At 35.6% G+C, this 16,192-nt stretch overlaps 3 protein-coding genes across 4 annotated transcripts; all 3 read right to left on the reverse strand.

The window, feature by feature from the left end:
- Positions 1–1,119: 1,119 nt before the first annotated feature.
- Positions 1,120–7,044, reverse strand: LOC139775979 (protein unc-45 homolog B-like). Of its 2 annotated transcripts, none has more exons than XM_071712366.1 (5): positions 6,868–7,044; positions 5,265–5,675; positions 4,623–4,922; positions 4,103–4,543; positions 1,120–3,711 (listed from the first exon to the last, which is right to left on the reverse strand). In XM_071712366.1, exons 2-5 carry the CDS (start codon positions 5,661–5,663, stop codon positions 2,065–2,067), a joined length of 2,787 nt encoding a protein of 928 aa, XP_071568467.1. In that variant the 5' UTR covers positions 5,664–5,675; positions 6,868–7,044; the 3' UTR covers positions 1,120–2,064. The 2 variants fall into 2 exon arrangements, with proteins under 2 accessions (XP_071568467.1, XP_071568468.1); XM_071712367.1 differs by lacking the exon at positions 6,868–7,044 and adding an exon at positions 6,704–6,852.
- A 2,641-nt stretch (positions 7,045–9,685) lies between these two features.
- On the reverse strand, positions 9,686–15,105 carry LOC139775969 (protein unc-45 homolog B-like). The gene is made up of 5 exons (XM_071712354.1): positions 15,028–15,105; positions 13,008–13,425; positions 12,357–12,688; positions 11,834–12,254; positions 9,686–11,448 (listed from the first exon to the last, which is right to left on the reverse strand). Exons 4-5 carry the CDS (start codon positions 11,915–11,917, stop codon positions 9,802–9,804), a joined length of 1,731 nt encoding a protein of 576 aa, XP_071568455.1. The 5' UTR covers positions 11,918–12,254; positions 12,357–12,688; positions 13,008–13,425; positions 15,028–15,105; the 3' UTR covers positions 9,686–9,801.
- On the reverse strand, positions 12,620–15,144 carry LOC139775980 (protein unc-45 homolog B-like). Its single transcript, XM_071712368.1, has 3 exons — positions 15,028–15,144; positions 13,008–13,391; positions 12,620–12,688 (listed from the first exon to the last, which is right to left on the reverse strand). Exons 1-3 carry the CDS (start codon positions 15,142–15,144, stop codon positions 12,620–12,622), a joined length of 570 nt encoding a protein of 189 aa, XP_071568469.1.
- Positions 15,145–16,192: the final 1,048 nt, after the last annotated feature.

The raw sequence follows: 16,192 nt of genomic DNA on the forward strand, positions 1-16,192 counted from the left end.
GATTTTTATCTCTATAATTTACTGTGAATTTCACTGCCACGAATCGTTTAAGGTAGTTAGTCGGTAAACTCATTTTCTTGGAAACCTCATAAAATTTGAACAGTATATTAATGTAAAAACGATTTACACACCTATACAATTAGAAAAAAATTGACGTACCGAAGTTGAGATAATTGGAATCAAAGTTTTTTACATGTATCACAGGTACAATAACGGTTTCTGATATGTTTCTAATTGTAGCGATTAAACTACTCTTGCAACTTTTATGGAAAACAAGAAGACGATAGAAGAGACTTGTAAAAATATACTTACAAAAATACAAGACCTTTGAACGTCTAGTTTCAAAGTAATTGATAAATAAAGTACACAATTTTTTATATTAGCGATGAACGCATATGATAGCTAACCTTTGAAGTATTAGTGTCTATATATACATGTACATATGAGATTCTTACACACACACTTGCATAACGCGAACAATCCCAGACAAATACTATACGTCATTTGTCTATTATTAACCTTTTGACAGTGTTGTCACGGACTAACTACCTTAAAGTAGAACCAGGATTTTACACATTTCAGTCCGATTTCGTTGTCGACGTCCACTATCTCAGTCTTGCCATTCGTGTTATAGTAACGAGTCATCGGACTCGTCGTCTAACGATAAACACAAGACGCGGGATACTTTATCACAGAAGAGATAGTACTATAATCGATATATCGATGGAATCATTATTGTCTTAAGTATTATGAAGTAGTTAGTTATTATTGATGACAAAAAATTTTAAATAATATTTTAAAATTATTTATAAAAGAAATATAGATATTTATACAAGAAAATTTTAAGTACATAGTTCTCGACACATTGTCAAACAAAAAAGGCCAATGTTTTCTGCGCGATCTACAAAAAAATGCCAACGTTGTTTGCGCGTTTAAAAAGAACGCCAGCGTTTTTAATGAACGCATAAAAAATGTTAGCGTCCGTTCTGAAAACGAGTAGAAAACGCTAGCGTCTTTTTTTTTAAATAGCGCATTGAGAACTATCTACTTAAAATTCTTTTGTTTTAAATAATTTTAAAATATTAATTTAAAGTTTTTTTGAAAAATCCGTAGAAGAAGCCAGCATTATTTTGAAAACGCGCAGAAAAGGCCAATATTATTTTTAATACGCGTAAAGAACGCCGACGGTCTTTTGAGAACTGCAAAAATCCAGATAATTATAATTGTGCGTCTAAATATTATTTGCATTTAGAAAAGGTCCCCTTGCGTATTCCTTAACGTAATAAACGTAATATACGGCGCATATAGCGTATATCGCTCTTTACTATGCTCCGTCTAGTCCAACGAGAGATCATGATTGATCAAACATAAGTAACGATAAAGCACAGAGCCGCGACAAGGTGTTCGCGTTAAATTATTTTTATTTTTAATAGATATTTTCCAACACTATTTGATCAACCATGATCTCTCGTTGGACGGAGTATAGATTAGAGATTAATTGAGCTGTGCTGTGAGAACGCTGCGGAAGATGTAAATTCAGCAATTAAATTCGTTACAAAAAACGTTAAAAGCGTAAGTAGCTTGTACACATATATATTAATATAAATGTATACATTATAAATATAAAGTATATACTTAGGTTGATTGGTTGCCACAAGATGAACAAACTTTAGCAGCATTAAGAGAAGCTGGTGCGTCCATTTTCCAATAACAAGGCTAAAATAAAAACCGTCCATACGTAAGCGGCACTCTCCGAGCTCCACCGACTGCTGGCAACAGAGAAGAAAAAATTTTAACTCGCAAGAACGGCAATTAAGAATTCACAAAGAGATTTTCGCTGAGATATAGCGGCGACTCAAGCCTCCCGAAAAAATATACTTCTGTGCTTGAAATGCTAAAATGTTATTTATCATGGGCAAAAAGCGCCGGGACAAGAGTTTCGTAAGTGCAAAGTTCCACAATTTATTAATTACACAGTACATTGAACCTTCATTTATTAAAATAAAAAATATAATCCTATTAATATGACATTAAAATCCCAATTAACATTTATATATAATTTTCTTAATCGACATGTTCTATATCATCAGTGCTATCTGACGATTCGTTCCCTTCGACATTTCCCTCGATGTTGTCCCATTTCGCAGCAGCCTCTAGAACAAGGGATGCTAATTCCTTGATCTCCTTGTTTTGCATGGTATCGTTCTTGCTCAATTCCCTCAAAGGTTCCATTACGTCTGTTTTCATGAGTTTTGCAGCGACGTCTTTCGTACTATTCATCATATTTAACGCAATTTCAATACCCTTACGTTGTAAGTCATTGTCTAGATTATTGAGTAAAAGGTGTAGGAATGTCGGCCAAAGATTCCAGCGAAGTAATTTTTCACAAGCCTCTTTGCTGACTGTCGTTAGTATTGCTAACGTTTCAGCTGCTGCCTTCTTTGTACGTTCATCTTCGTTGCTCACCACGGACCAACTCATAAGATACCCAAGTTGATAATATCTCTGCTCAACATATTGAATAGCAACTTTACTGCTTAATACCAAATTGTTTATTAGTTTTGCGTACGCGCAGTCCACCATGTTATGATCATCGCTCATATAGTTGTTGAAATTCTCAAATCCTGAGTCGTTGAATATATGTAGTCGCATAGTATTGTCGACACAAGCTAGATTGTACAAAGCTGTTAGAGCCTCGCATTTCTCATTAACGGAACACTCCGGGTTCAAGAGATTTGTAATCGGCTGTACAACATCCATCATTAGATCACCGGGAAATGCAACTTCAGGACGTAACGTGAGTGTCAGACGGACTAAGACTTGCGAAGCTATCTTCTTTCCTTTGTCTGTGCCATCCAGCGCTAACGACAACAATGCCTCCGTACCGCCTTGTTGAACAACTATTTCTCTCAATTCCTCTTTACCGCATATAGCGGAGAATACGCGGGCTGTCAGTTCCTTGCAGTTATGGTTGCCAGTTTTGGCGAGGCTGACCAGAGCGCCGGTCACACCGTTCTTCACTAACAGGCACCGTCTTTCCTGCACGAAGTCTTCGTCATCTTTAGCCAGATATTCTCCAAGAAAATAAAATTTGAGAAGTGTTATCGATTCTTCCATCTCAGGTATAAATGTAGATCCTTGCCTGTCATAAGCATTGCACAAGTTTACCAGCGTCGTGGCCACACTGTAGAGAACTGATTGATCGCTAATCTTGGCGAGCTCGAAAACTGTTTGAATGATTTGTTGGTCCTTGATCAACTCGTCTTTGACGTTGCCGTCGAAAGTGAGGTACGATAGGCCTTTAACGGCCCATTTTGTCATATTTTTTTCTTTCTTGGGATTTATTAATAATCGTCTGCAAACCTTGACCAATTTGTCTGTCGCTTCACCCGCGAACGGTTCGATAATGTAACCGCTTTTAAACCTGCTCGACTTGCAGAAACCCACAAACACTTGAATCCGTATTACATCATCCTTAGATTGATACAGCTTCCGCAATATCTTTACACCTTCATTTATGAGCGCGTTTACCTCATTATATTTAGTCATAGCGGCAACGAGGCATTCGCAAACCACTTTCTGTTGCAATACGTCATCCGTTTTCGCCATATCGAGAATCCTCTTACTCGTCATCGGATTTGTGAAGATAATTCTGTCTGCAACTTCTAACGGACCGAATATTAGGGTTGTTATCGCAACTACTCCACGCAGCTGTAAGACAATCGATGATAACAATTTATAAATTTATACATTTTATGAAATAATAATTAATTAAAAAAAATATCAATAGTTAGCTTTATTTAATTTTGATGAAAAATAGGAGAAATCTCTGATAAATTATGCTTCAGAAAATACGATAGATGACAAAATCATATTCTTCAGTAAATTTTGATTAAACTCTGTTATAACCGTATTTTAATATAGTATAAAGTTACAGAATATACAAAATCGACAATTTAAAAGAAAATCTCTTTTGACATTTTTGCTTTAAAAATATATTGCTTTAAATTTCTCAAGTACGCTATGGTTAGAGAGATAATGGATCTTTTATTTTAAAACAATTCAAGTAATTAGAAAAGATCCAAAGTTACAAAATTCATACTTTAGATTCTGTGTCAGATGTAAGCAATTTATCCCTAATAAATTTATCAATGGCGTTGACAAATGTCCCCTTATCGTCATTACGGTCCATGTTTTTCCATATCTTTGCTAAGGACATACTGATAATAGTTCGCGTGGAAGACGTGATGTCGAACGAAGATTCGTATTGGTATTCCTCCAATTGACTGACAACCTCCATTAATTTTTTCAAACCGTCAAACTTGACTAATCGTTTGGCCCAGTCTAACGCAGTATAATGAATGTTACGCGTAATAAGTTCTATTATTGCGTCTCTAGCAAGTCCTGTTATCGTTTTACTCTCTACACTATTCAACAAGCACGACAAAATCGTATTAATTTCTTTCTTATGCTCTTCGCACAAATCCTCGTCGGGTTTTGAACTGGGTTTATTATTCATGCCGCTATATTTGTTCAATATATTCTGAAACCGAAATACACAATAAATTAATTACTGAAATATGTGCATGATAACTACACGTATTTCGTTTGATGATATTTACCTGTAAACAGTATTGAGACGCGTTGACTCTTTCTGTAGATTTGCTGTTCATCATTTCCAGACACCAAGGCAAAACAACGTTTATTATAGTGGGCTCAGTTTGACTAATATTGTTTTGGCATAACTCGTCTACAATACGAATCGCGCTACAGATCACTTCATCATCTTCTCCTACTTCCTTTATGAAAATCTCGAAGGCATCAGTTCTCCAACTTGCGAGCCTAAGCAGATTAATCATGGCGTTTTCACGTTTCTCCTTATCTACGCTCACGTTAAACGCTAAACCCATCATTTGTGATACCTAATACAAAACGAAATTAAGCGCATATTTGAATATAATGATCTGTGATAAAAATATAAATTAACGGTAAAAGATTATATTTGTATGACGTAATTTTTATCTATTTAATGTGTGTACTATTAATCAATAGGAATAACTAATTATATAATAAGAGAGACAAGAATTCAAATCCGTTTGTTAAATTATATGTAATATTGAGTGAAATAAGAACTCTTATTAAAATACATATATTGAGTATGAAAAATGTGTTATTATTTTTATATTATCTAGACCAAATTAACGCGTTTTGCAAGTTGATGAATTTTTGTAGTTATGTATATTTATTTTGATATTAACACTTGCCTTTTCTTTAATTTTGTGTGAAATTTCATGAAATTGCGTCGGTAGAAACTGAGACATCGTGTTATCTGAGTAACATAAAATCATTTTCATGTCTTGACGTGCCTCCTCGAATCTCTCTAACTCTATTAGTGCTAAAAATTTGCGAAACATTGATATGGAAAATAATTTATAATATATTTTCTTCACACTGTTGCAGTCTTCAATCGTTTTGTCGTAATCACGCAGCTCGAAATATGTGGCAGCTCGTTTGTCGTAATATAATGCCTTCTCAGTGTTGTCCTCTGTTACTAATTTAATTGCGTCTGTGTAGTGAATTAAGGCTTCAGACCAATTGCCTTTGTTAAACTCTTCATCACCCTTCTCTTTCCATTTCTGTGCTGTCGTATCTGACTTTGCCATGGTGAAATAATGCTACAACACAAAATGTATGGGGTTGCAGTATATGTTTTAACATTGAAAGACTCTCTGTGGCATTTTATACATATTATCTTAAATACGAAATACAGATTATAAAATTACACAATTATATGCAAGTATGAGACATTAAAGGATCGAAAAATAACAATGCAATTGCTAGTGTAAGATCTGCAAATGAATTGTAAACAACAGCCATGCTTGCCAAAAGTTTTATATTAGAGAGTGCTAACTTTCACTAGCATTGGAAGACAGTTTTATTGTCGAACAATCATCTTCCACATAAACAGGATTATTGGAATTTATAATTATGACTGAATAATACTTCCAACCCGCTGACGTTAATTTAATTCAATTATTTATTGTCGATCGCGAAAGGGAGAGTTCGAGTTTGGATCGGCAACGATTTATGACACTACATTTAAATATTTTATTTCGTCTTATTGCAAGAAATGCAATTATGTTCGCTTTGCTGCAAAAATCTGACGCGATTTACACTTGTCTGGGAAAAGCGTGCAAATTATCTGAGACGCGCGAGGAATTTATTTGCGTGATGTTGAAACTCAACGTTTTTCTTTATATGAAGGCATCTAACTCTGGCCGTCAACCGAGTATTTGTTTATCAGTTTTCTTACACATCCAGTTCGTTGGTCTTTTCAAATCAGTTCGGATGTGTTTCGTGTAAATAGCCGGTACATTGCCGGCACAATTGCCGGTAATGTAAGGATATATCATAAGAAAATAAAGACTCGAGCAGCAGTGTTTTTAAATTCGTGAGGGATCACATTTCGATGAGATAAATATCACAGTTCACAAAATTTAATTTTTCAGTTACATAAAAAGGGAAACTTTATTATCGCATCGTTAAATTAAGTACGTTCTATCTGGAATCAATTTTAAAATTACGACTTATTATAAAATTAGAGTGCCATGCCATTTGTCGCTTTTTCTTCATGCAACATGAGATTCGTCGTGAGATGCATCTAAAAATGTGCGTTTAAGTTAATGCGCTAATCGCAACTTACTCAACCTTGTCCCTCGTGCCTCGTATGTAGTCTAACAATCCTATAGTGGAACTACTGGCTCGTTTGGCCTCACCGTTTCACTTAAACACGTTATACAATAGCTTTTGCATTACTTGTTTCGACGATATGTGGAAGTATTTTCGGGCAAAAAGTAATAATCTTACGTTTCTACGAATACTTATATTATGTCAAATTGGATCACGTCACACGCGGAAAGCTTTTATTCTGATAGTCGCAGCGAAACAGAACAAAATGTAGAACTTTTACTTGTCGAATAGTTTTCTCTTTGTAATGTTCTCTTGTATCGCACCTTCAAACTTCTTCTTCTCGCTTCACGATTGTTTACGATCCTAGCACTTTTCAAGGACTAACTTAAACCAGCGAATATTATCCGAAAAGAGTACCGAGCGCTGTCTCCCTGCGGATAGAATTTCATCCTGATTGGCTTTTCCTAGCTACGTGACCGACTAATGAGGCGCGCGTCACGTGATTTTCGAAAGCGCGCGCGCTCTCGAATCGGCCACGTGAAAGGTCATAGATTGATTTTTCGCAGAATGCGGAACGAGACGATATTGCGGCGATAAGCTAACGATTTTTAATCGATCGTATTTTTTGTAATATTTGGACAGCGGCAGTGACAGGCAAGCGAAAGGCCGTCATTTTGTGACATCCAAGCGCATCAAGCTATCATGCCTAATCTCGCGTACTTTGTAACGATATATATAATAGTAAAAGAAAATTTTTCTTTTTTAAATCGTCTAAATTGTTTCTATTTTCTAAAACTTTTGGACTATAGGTAATAGTCCAAATAATAGATAAAGTCGGCTTCGAGAGATATATTCACAATATATATTATTACCAAAATTGCGTTATTTTATTATCAGAAATACATTATTTTTATTATAAGTAATTTATTATTATTATTTTTATTATAAGTAATTTATTATAAGTATTTATGTCATGTATTATTAATGAAAATAATTTAAAGCTCCACTGCATACAATTTTGGAGCCGGTAGATTTTGTATTTCCTGCGCACGAATCTGAGCGGATTCAAGCCACATTTTTGCGACGTCGTAAACTGAGTTTTCTGTTTTAAACAATTTACAATTCTAGTCAAACATTACAGTAGAATTCTAAAATATATTTTGTAAAAATCAGTCCGTAAATTTTCTCAACTATCATTAGAACCTGCTTTTCTTGTACTACATGTACAATAAATTATAAAATTAATATTACACATTACAAATTACTCCAAGTTGTTTCCTACGCCTGTAAAGGCCATTGCACGTAACAAATTTTTAGTCGTAACCGTAAGAACCGTAAGAAAATCATTGACCAATCATAATAGATTATTTTTCGACCATGAGAAGAATAATTGGCCGAAACGTTGTGTATTTAAATACTAATAATATTATATTAATAAATGAAATGGCCAGTTGGGTCGAATTGAACCATTTCTTTTGATTATTATTTGCGTTTAAAAAGCTTCCACTTGCGTACACTTTAACGTGACAAACATACGGCGCTTACGTGTAAATCGCTCTTTACTGGAAATTATTTGAACTGTGCCGAGAAGGCTGGCTATATGTTTCTATCTGCGAGAATATGATGAGCAATGGGGTCTTCAAAGATGCTCGGCTTTTGAATCCGTTATAGAAAACGTAAAAAGCGTGAATAGTTTGTACATCACCTATATAAGAATATATAAATGTATATATTATAATATATATTATTATTAAACATATACTTAGGTTTATTAGTTGCCATTTTGAGATTATATAGCGCATTGAGAACTATTTACTTAAAATTCTTTTGTTTTAAATAATTTTAAAATATTAATTTAGAGTTTTTTTGAAAAATCCGTAGAAGAAGCCAGCGTTATTTTGAAAACGCGCAAAAAAGGCCAATATTATTTTTAATACGCGTAAAGAACGCCGACGGTCTTTTGAGAACTTCAACAATCCAGTGCTTCTTTAAAAACACGTCAAATACAGTTATTTTTTGATAACGCTTAAAACCGCGCGCGATTCTTCTGAATCTGCGTGCAACTTTTTTAATCCAAGTGCAATTTAAAAAAAAATACTTGCGTTTTTTGTTTCAATCGCGTATCAGGTAAGTGGACTTTTCGTGAAGAAAGAAAATTAATTCAGCCCGTTGAACAGAACATTAAGAATGTTTATAGCAACTTAAAATGTCCCTCTTTGGTAGATGTACCATCAATTAACGAATTTCAGGTTGATATAATAACAAGTTCACATGATCAAAATAATATAATTATAATTGGGCGTGTAAATATTATTTGCATTTAGAAAACGTCCCCTTGCGTACTCTTTAACGTAATAAACGTAATATACGGCGCATACGCGTCCGTCCAGCCCAACGAGAGATCATGGTTGATCAAACATAAATAACGATAGAGCATAGAGCCGCAACAAGGTGTTCGCGTTAAATTATTTTTATTTTTAATAGATGTTTCCAAACACTATTTAATCAACCATGATCTTTCGTTGGACGGAGTATAGATTAGAGATTATTTGAGCTATGCTGTGAGGACGCTGCGGAAGATGTAAATTCAGCAATTCAATTCGTTACGGAAAACGTTAAAAGCGTGAGTAGCTTGTATACATATATATTAATATAAATGTATACATTATAATTATGAAGTATATACTTAGGTTGATTGGTTGCCGCAAGATGAACAAACTTTAGTAGCACTAAGGGAAGCCAGTGCGTCCATTTTGCAATGACGAGGCTAAAATGAAAACTGTCCATACGTCCGCGGCACTCCGAGTTTCACCGATTGCTGGCAACAAAGAAGAAAAATTTTTAACTTGCAAGAACGACAATTAAGAATTCACAAAGAGATTTTCGCTGTGATATAGCGACGACTCAAGCCTCCCGAAAAAATATACTTCTGTGCTTGAAATGCTAAAATATTATTTATCATGGGCAAAAAGCGCAAGAGTCTCGTAAGTGCAAAGTTCCACAATTTATTAATTGTACAGTACATTGAACCTTCATTTATTAAAATAAAAAATAATATTCTATTAATATGACATTAAGATTCCATGCAATTGATATTTATACATAATTTTCTTAATTGACATGTTTTATATTATCAATGCTATCTGACGATTTGTTCCCTTCGACATTTCCCTCGATTATGTCCCATTTCGCAGCAGCCTCTAGAACAAGGGATGCTAATTCCTTGATCTCCTTGTTTTCCATGGTATCGTTCTTGCTCAATTCTCTCAAAGGTTCCATTATGTCTGTTTTCATGAGTTTTGCAGCGACGTCTTTCGTACTATTCATCATATTTAACGCAATTTCGATACCCTTATGTTTTAAGTTACTGTCTGGATTATTGAGTAAAAGGTGTAGGAATGTCCGCCAAAGATCCCAGCTGAGTAATTTTTCGCAAGCCACTTTGCTGGCTGTCGTTAACGTTGCTATCGCTTCAACTGCTGCCTTCTTTGTACGTTCATTTTCGCTGCCCACCACAAACCAAGTCATAAGATCCTTAAGTTGATAAGATCTCTGCTCAACATACTGAATAGCAACCTCACGGCTTAATACCAAATTGTTTATGAGTTCTGCGTAAGCGCGGTTTAACATGTTGTGATTATCTTTCATATAGTTGTTGAAATTCTCAAATCCTGAGTCGTTGAATATATGTAGTCGCATACTATTGTCGATACTAGCTAGATTGCACAAAGCTGTTAGAGCCTCGCATCTCTCATTAACGGAACGCTTCGGGTTCAAGAGATTTGTGATCGGCTGTACAACATCCATCATTAAATCACCGGGAAATGCAACCTCAAGAGGTAACGTGAGTGCCAGATGGACTAAGACTTGCGAAGCTATCTTCTTTCCCTTGTCTTTGCCATTTAGCGCTAACGACAACAATGCCTTCGTACCGCTTTGTCGAACAACTATTTCTGTCAATTCCTCTTTACCGCATATAGCGGAGAATACGCGGGCTGTCAGTTCCTTGCAGTTTTGGTTGCTCGTTTTGGCGAGGCTGACCATAGCGCTGGTCACACCGTTGTTCACTAACAGACGCCGTCTTTCTTGCACAAAGTTCTCGTAATCTTTGGCCAGATATTCTTTGCAAAAATAATTTTTGACATATTTTTCCAATGCTTCCATCTCGGGTATAAATGTAAATCCTTGCCTGTCATAAGCATTGTACAAGTTTACCAGCGTCGTGGCCACACTGTAGAGAACTGATTGATCGCTAATCTTGGCGAGCTCGAAAACTGTTTGAATTGTTTGTTGGTCCTTGATCAACTCGTCTTTGACGTTGCCGTCGAAAGTGAGGTACGATAGGCCCTTAATGGCCCATTTTATCATATCTTTTTCTTTCTTGTGATTTCTTAATAATCGTCTGCAAACCTCGATCAATTCGTCCGTCGCTTCACCCGCGAACGGTTTGATAATGTAATAAACGGTTTCAGAACTGCTCAACTTGCACAAACCCAAAAATGCTAGAATCCGAATTACATCGTTATTAGATTTATCCAGCTTCTGCAATATATTTACACTTTTAGCTATAAACTCGTTGAACTTATTATATTTAGTCGCAGCGGCAAAGACACATTCGCAAACCACTTTCTGTTGCAATACGTCATCCGTTTCCGCCATAGCGAAGATCCTCTCAATCATCCCTTCTTTGAAGATAATTTCGTCTGCAACTTCAAACGGGCCGAATATTAGGGTTATTATCGCAATTACTCCACGCACCTGTAACACAATCGATGACAACAATTTATAAATTTGTACATTTTATAAAACAATAATTAATTTAAAAAATATCAATAGGTAATTTTATTTAATTTTGATGAATAATAGAAGAAATCTCTGATAAATTATGCTTCAGAAAATACGAAAAATGGCAAAGTCATATTCTTCAGTAAATTTCGATTAAACTCTGTTATAACTGTATTTTAATATGTAAGTTACAGAATATACAATATCGACAATTGAAAAGGAAATCTTCTTTGACATTTTTGCTTTAAAAATATAGAGTTTAAATTTCTCAAGCATGCTATGGTTAAAGAGATAATGGACCCTTTATTTAAAAATAATTTAAATAATTAGAAAAAATCTGAAGTCACAAAAGTCATACTTTGGATTCTGTGTCAGATTTAAGCAATTTATCCCCAATAAATTCGTAAATTGCTTTGGTAAATGTCTTCTTATCGTCACACATTACAGTCCATGCTTTTATATATCTGTGCTAAGGACATACTGATAAGAGTTCGAGTAGAAGACGTGATGTCGAGCGAGGATTCGTGTTCCTCCAATTGGCTGGCCACCTCCATTAATTTTTGCAAACCGCCGAAGTCGACCAATTGTTCAGCCCAGTTTAACGCAGCATAATGAATGTTACGTGTAATAAATTCTATTATTGCGTCTCTAGCAAGGCCTGTTATCGTTCTGCTCGTTACACTATTTAACACAAGCACGACAGTATCATGTAAATTTCACTCTTATACTTTAAGCACAAACTCATGTCGGGTTTTGGACGGCATTTATTATTCATCCCGCTGTAAGTGTTCAATATAGTGTGAAACCGAAATATGTATTGAATTTTGAATTACTGAAATACGTGTATGATAACTGCACGTATTTTATTCGATAATATTTACCTGTAAACAACATTGAGACGCGTTGACTATCTGTGTAGATGCGCTGTTCATCATTTCAAGACACCAAAACAAACCGACATATTTCATAACGTATTCGGTTCGACCAATACTGTTTTTGCATAATTTGCGTACAATATAAATCGCGTTGCAGATCAATTTTTCGTTCTCTCCAACTTTCACAAATTGTGCGATTTTTAATACACCTTCTTTCTGGAATATCTTCTCGGCACCAGCTTCATCACGTGCGAATGTAAGCAAATTAATCATAGCGGTTTCGTACGGTTCTCTTTATCTGAGCTCACGTTAAATGCTAAATCCAGCATTTGTGATATCTAATACAAAGTAAAAATAAGCGTATTCTTAAACATAATGATCTGTAATAAAAATGTAAATAACTGTGAAAGATAATATTTAAATTATGTAATTTATATCTATATATAGTGAGTGTAGAATATTAATCGATAGCAACTAACAATTATGTAATAAAAAAACCTTAAATCAATTTGTCAAGTCATGTGTAGTATTTTGAGAAATAAAAACTCTTACTAATTTATCCAGTACAAGAATTATGTTACAATTTTCATATTATCTATAGACCAAATATGTCTTGCAAGTTGATGAACTTTTGTTAATAGTTATGTCTATATTTACCGTGGCACTAAGATTTGGGTCCTCACGACGACCTTGTACAATTTCATGTATGCGCTCTTTTACGGGTTGAATAATTTCGTTATTTGGATCAGATGAAACAATAATCTCCGCGTCTTGATATGCCTCGTCGAATCTTTTTAACCCTTCCAGTGCTTGACATCTACGATACAATGTTTTATTACAACATATCTTTAACGCACTGTTGCAGTCTTTAATGACTTCCTCGTAATTGCCCAGCATTAAATAAGCGACAGCTCGATTTTTGTAGCACACTCCTTTTTCAGCGTTGTTCTCTATTCCTAGTTTCAGTGCGTTTGTGTAGTAATTCAATGCTTTTGACCAATCGCCTTTGTTAAACTCTTCATTACCCTTCTCTTTCCATTCCTATGCAGTTATAACTCTTGCCATGGTGGAATATCTATACAACACAAAATATATGATGCATTTGTATATATGTTTTAATATATATGTAGGAAGACTCTCTGTGATATTTTATATTTCATCTTAAATGTGAAAAGCACAGAGTATAAAACTGTTTCTAAATAATTGTATGCAAGTATGAAACATTAATAGATCGAAAATAAACTTGCAGTTAAAAACAACAATGCAATTTCTAGTGTGAGATCTGCAAATAAATTGTAAACAACAGTTGCCAACATTTTTATATTAGAGAGCTAACTTTCGCTAGCATTGAAAGACAGGTTTATTGTCCATCAATCATCTTCCACATAAGCAGGAGTATTGGAATTAAAATAAGACTGAATAATACTCCCCCCCCTCCCGCGACCCGCTGACTTTAATTCAATTATTGTCGATCGCAAAAGTTCGAGTTTAGATCGGCAATGGTTGATGACATTACATTCAAATATGTTATTTCGTTTTATCGCGAGATAAAATTACGCTTTACTGTAAAAGTTAGGGACGATTTTCTCTCTTTCTAGCGTCAGGAATTTAAATTTTTTGATGAAAACGTGTCTGGGAAAGGCATGCGAATTACGTGAGACGCATGAGGAATTTATTTGAGTAATGATAAATCTCGACATTTTTGTATAAGGGCATTTAACTTGCCGTCAATCGTGTATTTGTTTTTCGGTTTATATATACATAAAGTTTCTTTGGTCTTTTTAAACCAGTTCGTGACGTACGTAAACAGACCGGTGGCATAAGGGTAAGCATAAGAAAATGAAGAGTGGAGCAACAATAATTTTGGATTCGTATGAGGTCACAATCGACGAGATAAATATTACAGCACACTAAAGTTAATTTTTCAGTTACATAAGAGAGGGGAACCATTATTAGCGTATAGAAGTACGTTAGATATAGAATCTATTATAAAATTACGATTTATTATAAAATTAGGGTGCTATGTCATTCGGCGTTGCTCTTTTTTCATGCAACATGTAGCTCCTTAAGCCCCTTGCACAATAGGCGATAGCGATAGCGATAGCGACAGCGACAAAGTTGCCGATAAAGGCAAAGCTACAGCATTGAGACACGGCTTTCGATAGGTTGAAAATTTTGTCGCTATCGCTATCGCTATCCCTATCCCTATCGTGATCGCCTTGCATTGTGTAAGGGGTTTTCGATTCGTCGTATAACATGAGATGTTTCTAAACGTAGGTTTATGTGTTAATGTCCTAATTGCAACCATTGCAACTCATTCAGGAAAACTCGTGTACTGTTTAATAGCTCTACGATGGAATTACTGACTCGTTTGATTTAACCGTTTCACTTGAGTGTCAATACAATAGCGTGATCGAGCGGAGATGAAACATTACGCGCTACTTGTTTCCATGATTCGTCGAGGTATTTTTGGGCGAAGAATAATAATCTCACACACACACACGCACACGCCCACGCACACGCACACGCACACGCACACGCACACGCACACGCACACGCACACGCACACACACACGTTTGTTATAAATACCTGTATTATATCGAATTGGATCACGTCAAACGCGGCAAACTTTAATGCAGATCGTAGGCGAAATAGAACAGAATGTAGATTCTTTACCTGTTGGATAGCTTCCTCTTTGTTCTCTCGTATCGCTTGAGTCAACATTCCTATACTCGCTCTATGCTTGTTTACAATCCCAAGACCTTTCAAGGAGTAATTTAAACCGGCAAGCATTATCCGAAAGAAGCATTGTGCGCCGTCTCGCTGGGATAAAATTTCGTTCTGATTGGCTTCTCGTAGCCACGTGACCGGCGCGGGCGTAGCTAATGAGGCACGACGCTGCACGTCACGTGACTTTCTCTAGAAATCGTACGAGATTCCTTTCAAGCCGCGTTTTTTTAAATCGCATGCGTTTTCTTCTCGTAGATGCACCAAGTGCGAGCGTCTGTATAGATCTGCGATGTGGCATAAGCTATTGCAAAGCCGAGTGGTACAAATTATACGGATTGAACAGAGATATTCTGCAAGTAGTGCAATGAAGAAAAATTGAAATCTCAGGAGAACGATCCGGCTGCTAAACAAAAAATTATGGAAAGTGCATGGACTTGTGCGGGAAGACGGATCTGGAGGATGACATTTTAGAAAATAATTTGGACGAGAGGAGCACAAGAGTGGCGAGGACTGCCGAGGACTAGCCATTGGATTCAGACGAAGAGCAAGAGGTAATTAAGGATCGACGTTTCAGAAATTCCTGACTTGATTAATGCTCGTTCTTACGAACGTATATCTTTCAGTTTCGTGATGATTTTGAAACCAGATTGCAGAACATCAATTTCAAAGATCTGAATGAGCTCTGATCAGCCTTCCGATAGGAAGCAGTGAGGCGAGAATTTGAGGCACTGATAAAAATAGAGAGGCGGAAAAGTTGATACCTATATATAAGTTAATCCCGTAGAAAACTTGCCGTGGAAAGAAAATTATTTCAGTTGAAGAGGACACTAAGAAAACTTATACCAATTTATAAAAAATCCTTCTTTGATTTAATGAATTGCAGGTTGGTAATAATATAAGCTTAAATACAAAATAGTATGATTAAAATAGTGCAACTAAACTTATTATTAGCGTTTAAAAAGTGTCCCCTTGTGAACCCTTTAACATAATGAACGTGATATACGGCGTTTGCGCGCTCTTTACTAAATTGGATACTGTTTTAAATGTGCCCAGGAAACTGCCCATGTCTTTGTGACTATCTGTGAGAACATGAGAAACACTGAAATCTTCC

The sequence above is a fragment of the Temnothorax nylanderi genome, unplaced genomic scaffold, assembly GCF_030848795.1.
Source record: "Temnothorax nylanderi isolate EJ_2023f unplaced genomic scaffold, tnyl_v1.0 TNYL_tig0109_pilon, whole genome shotgun sequence".
In the NCBI taxonomy this organism is placed as follows: Eukaryota; Metazoa; Arthropoda; class Insecta; order Hymenoptera; family Formicidae; genus Temnothorax; species Temnothorax nylanderi.

Excerpts from the sequence above, each read along its gene's own strand:
- LOC139775979 (XM_071712366.1), bottom strand. The coding sequence starts at position 5,663 with ATGGCAAAGTCAGATACGACAGCACAGAAATGGAAAGAGAAGGGTGAT. Across the intron at positions 4,544-4,622 it reads CGTCTCAATACTGTTTACAG|AATATATTGAACAAATATAG; the intron begins GTAAATATCATC and ends TTTCGGTTTCAG. Across the intron at positions 3,712-4,102 it reads CATCTGACACAGAATCTAAA|CTGCGTGGAGTAGTTGCGAT; the intron begins GTATGAATTTTG and ends ATTGTCTTACAG.
- LOC139775969 (XM_071712354.1), bottom strand. The coding sequence starts at position 11,917 with ATGTGTGACGATAAGAAGACATTTACCAAAGCAATTTACGAATTTATT. Across the intron at positions 11,449-11,833 it reads AATCTGACACAGAATCCAAA|GTGCGTGGAGTAATTGCGAT; the intron begins GTATGACTTTTG and ends ATTGTGTTACAG.
- LOC139775980 (XM_071712368.1), bottom strand. The coding sequence starts at position 15,144 with ATGCTTGCCGGTTTAAATTACTCCTTGAAAGGTCTTGGGATTGTAAAC. Across the intron at positions 13,392-15,027 it reads AAGAGGAAGCTATCCAACAG|GAATGGAAAGAGAAGGGTAA; the intron begins GTAAAGAATCTA and ends ATAACTGCATAG. Across the intron at positions 12,689-13,007 it reads ACCCAAATCTTAGTGCCACG|ATATCACAAATGCTGGATTT; the intron begins GTAAATATAGAC and ends ACTTTGTATTAG.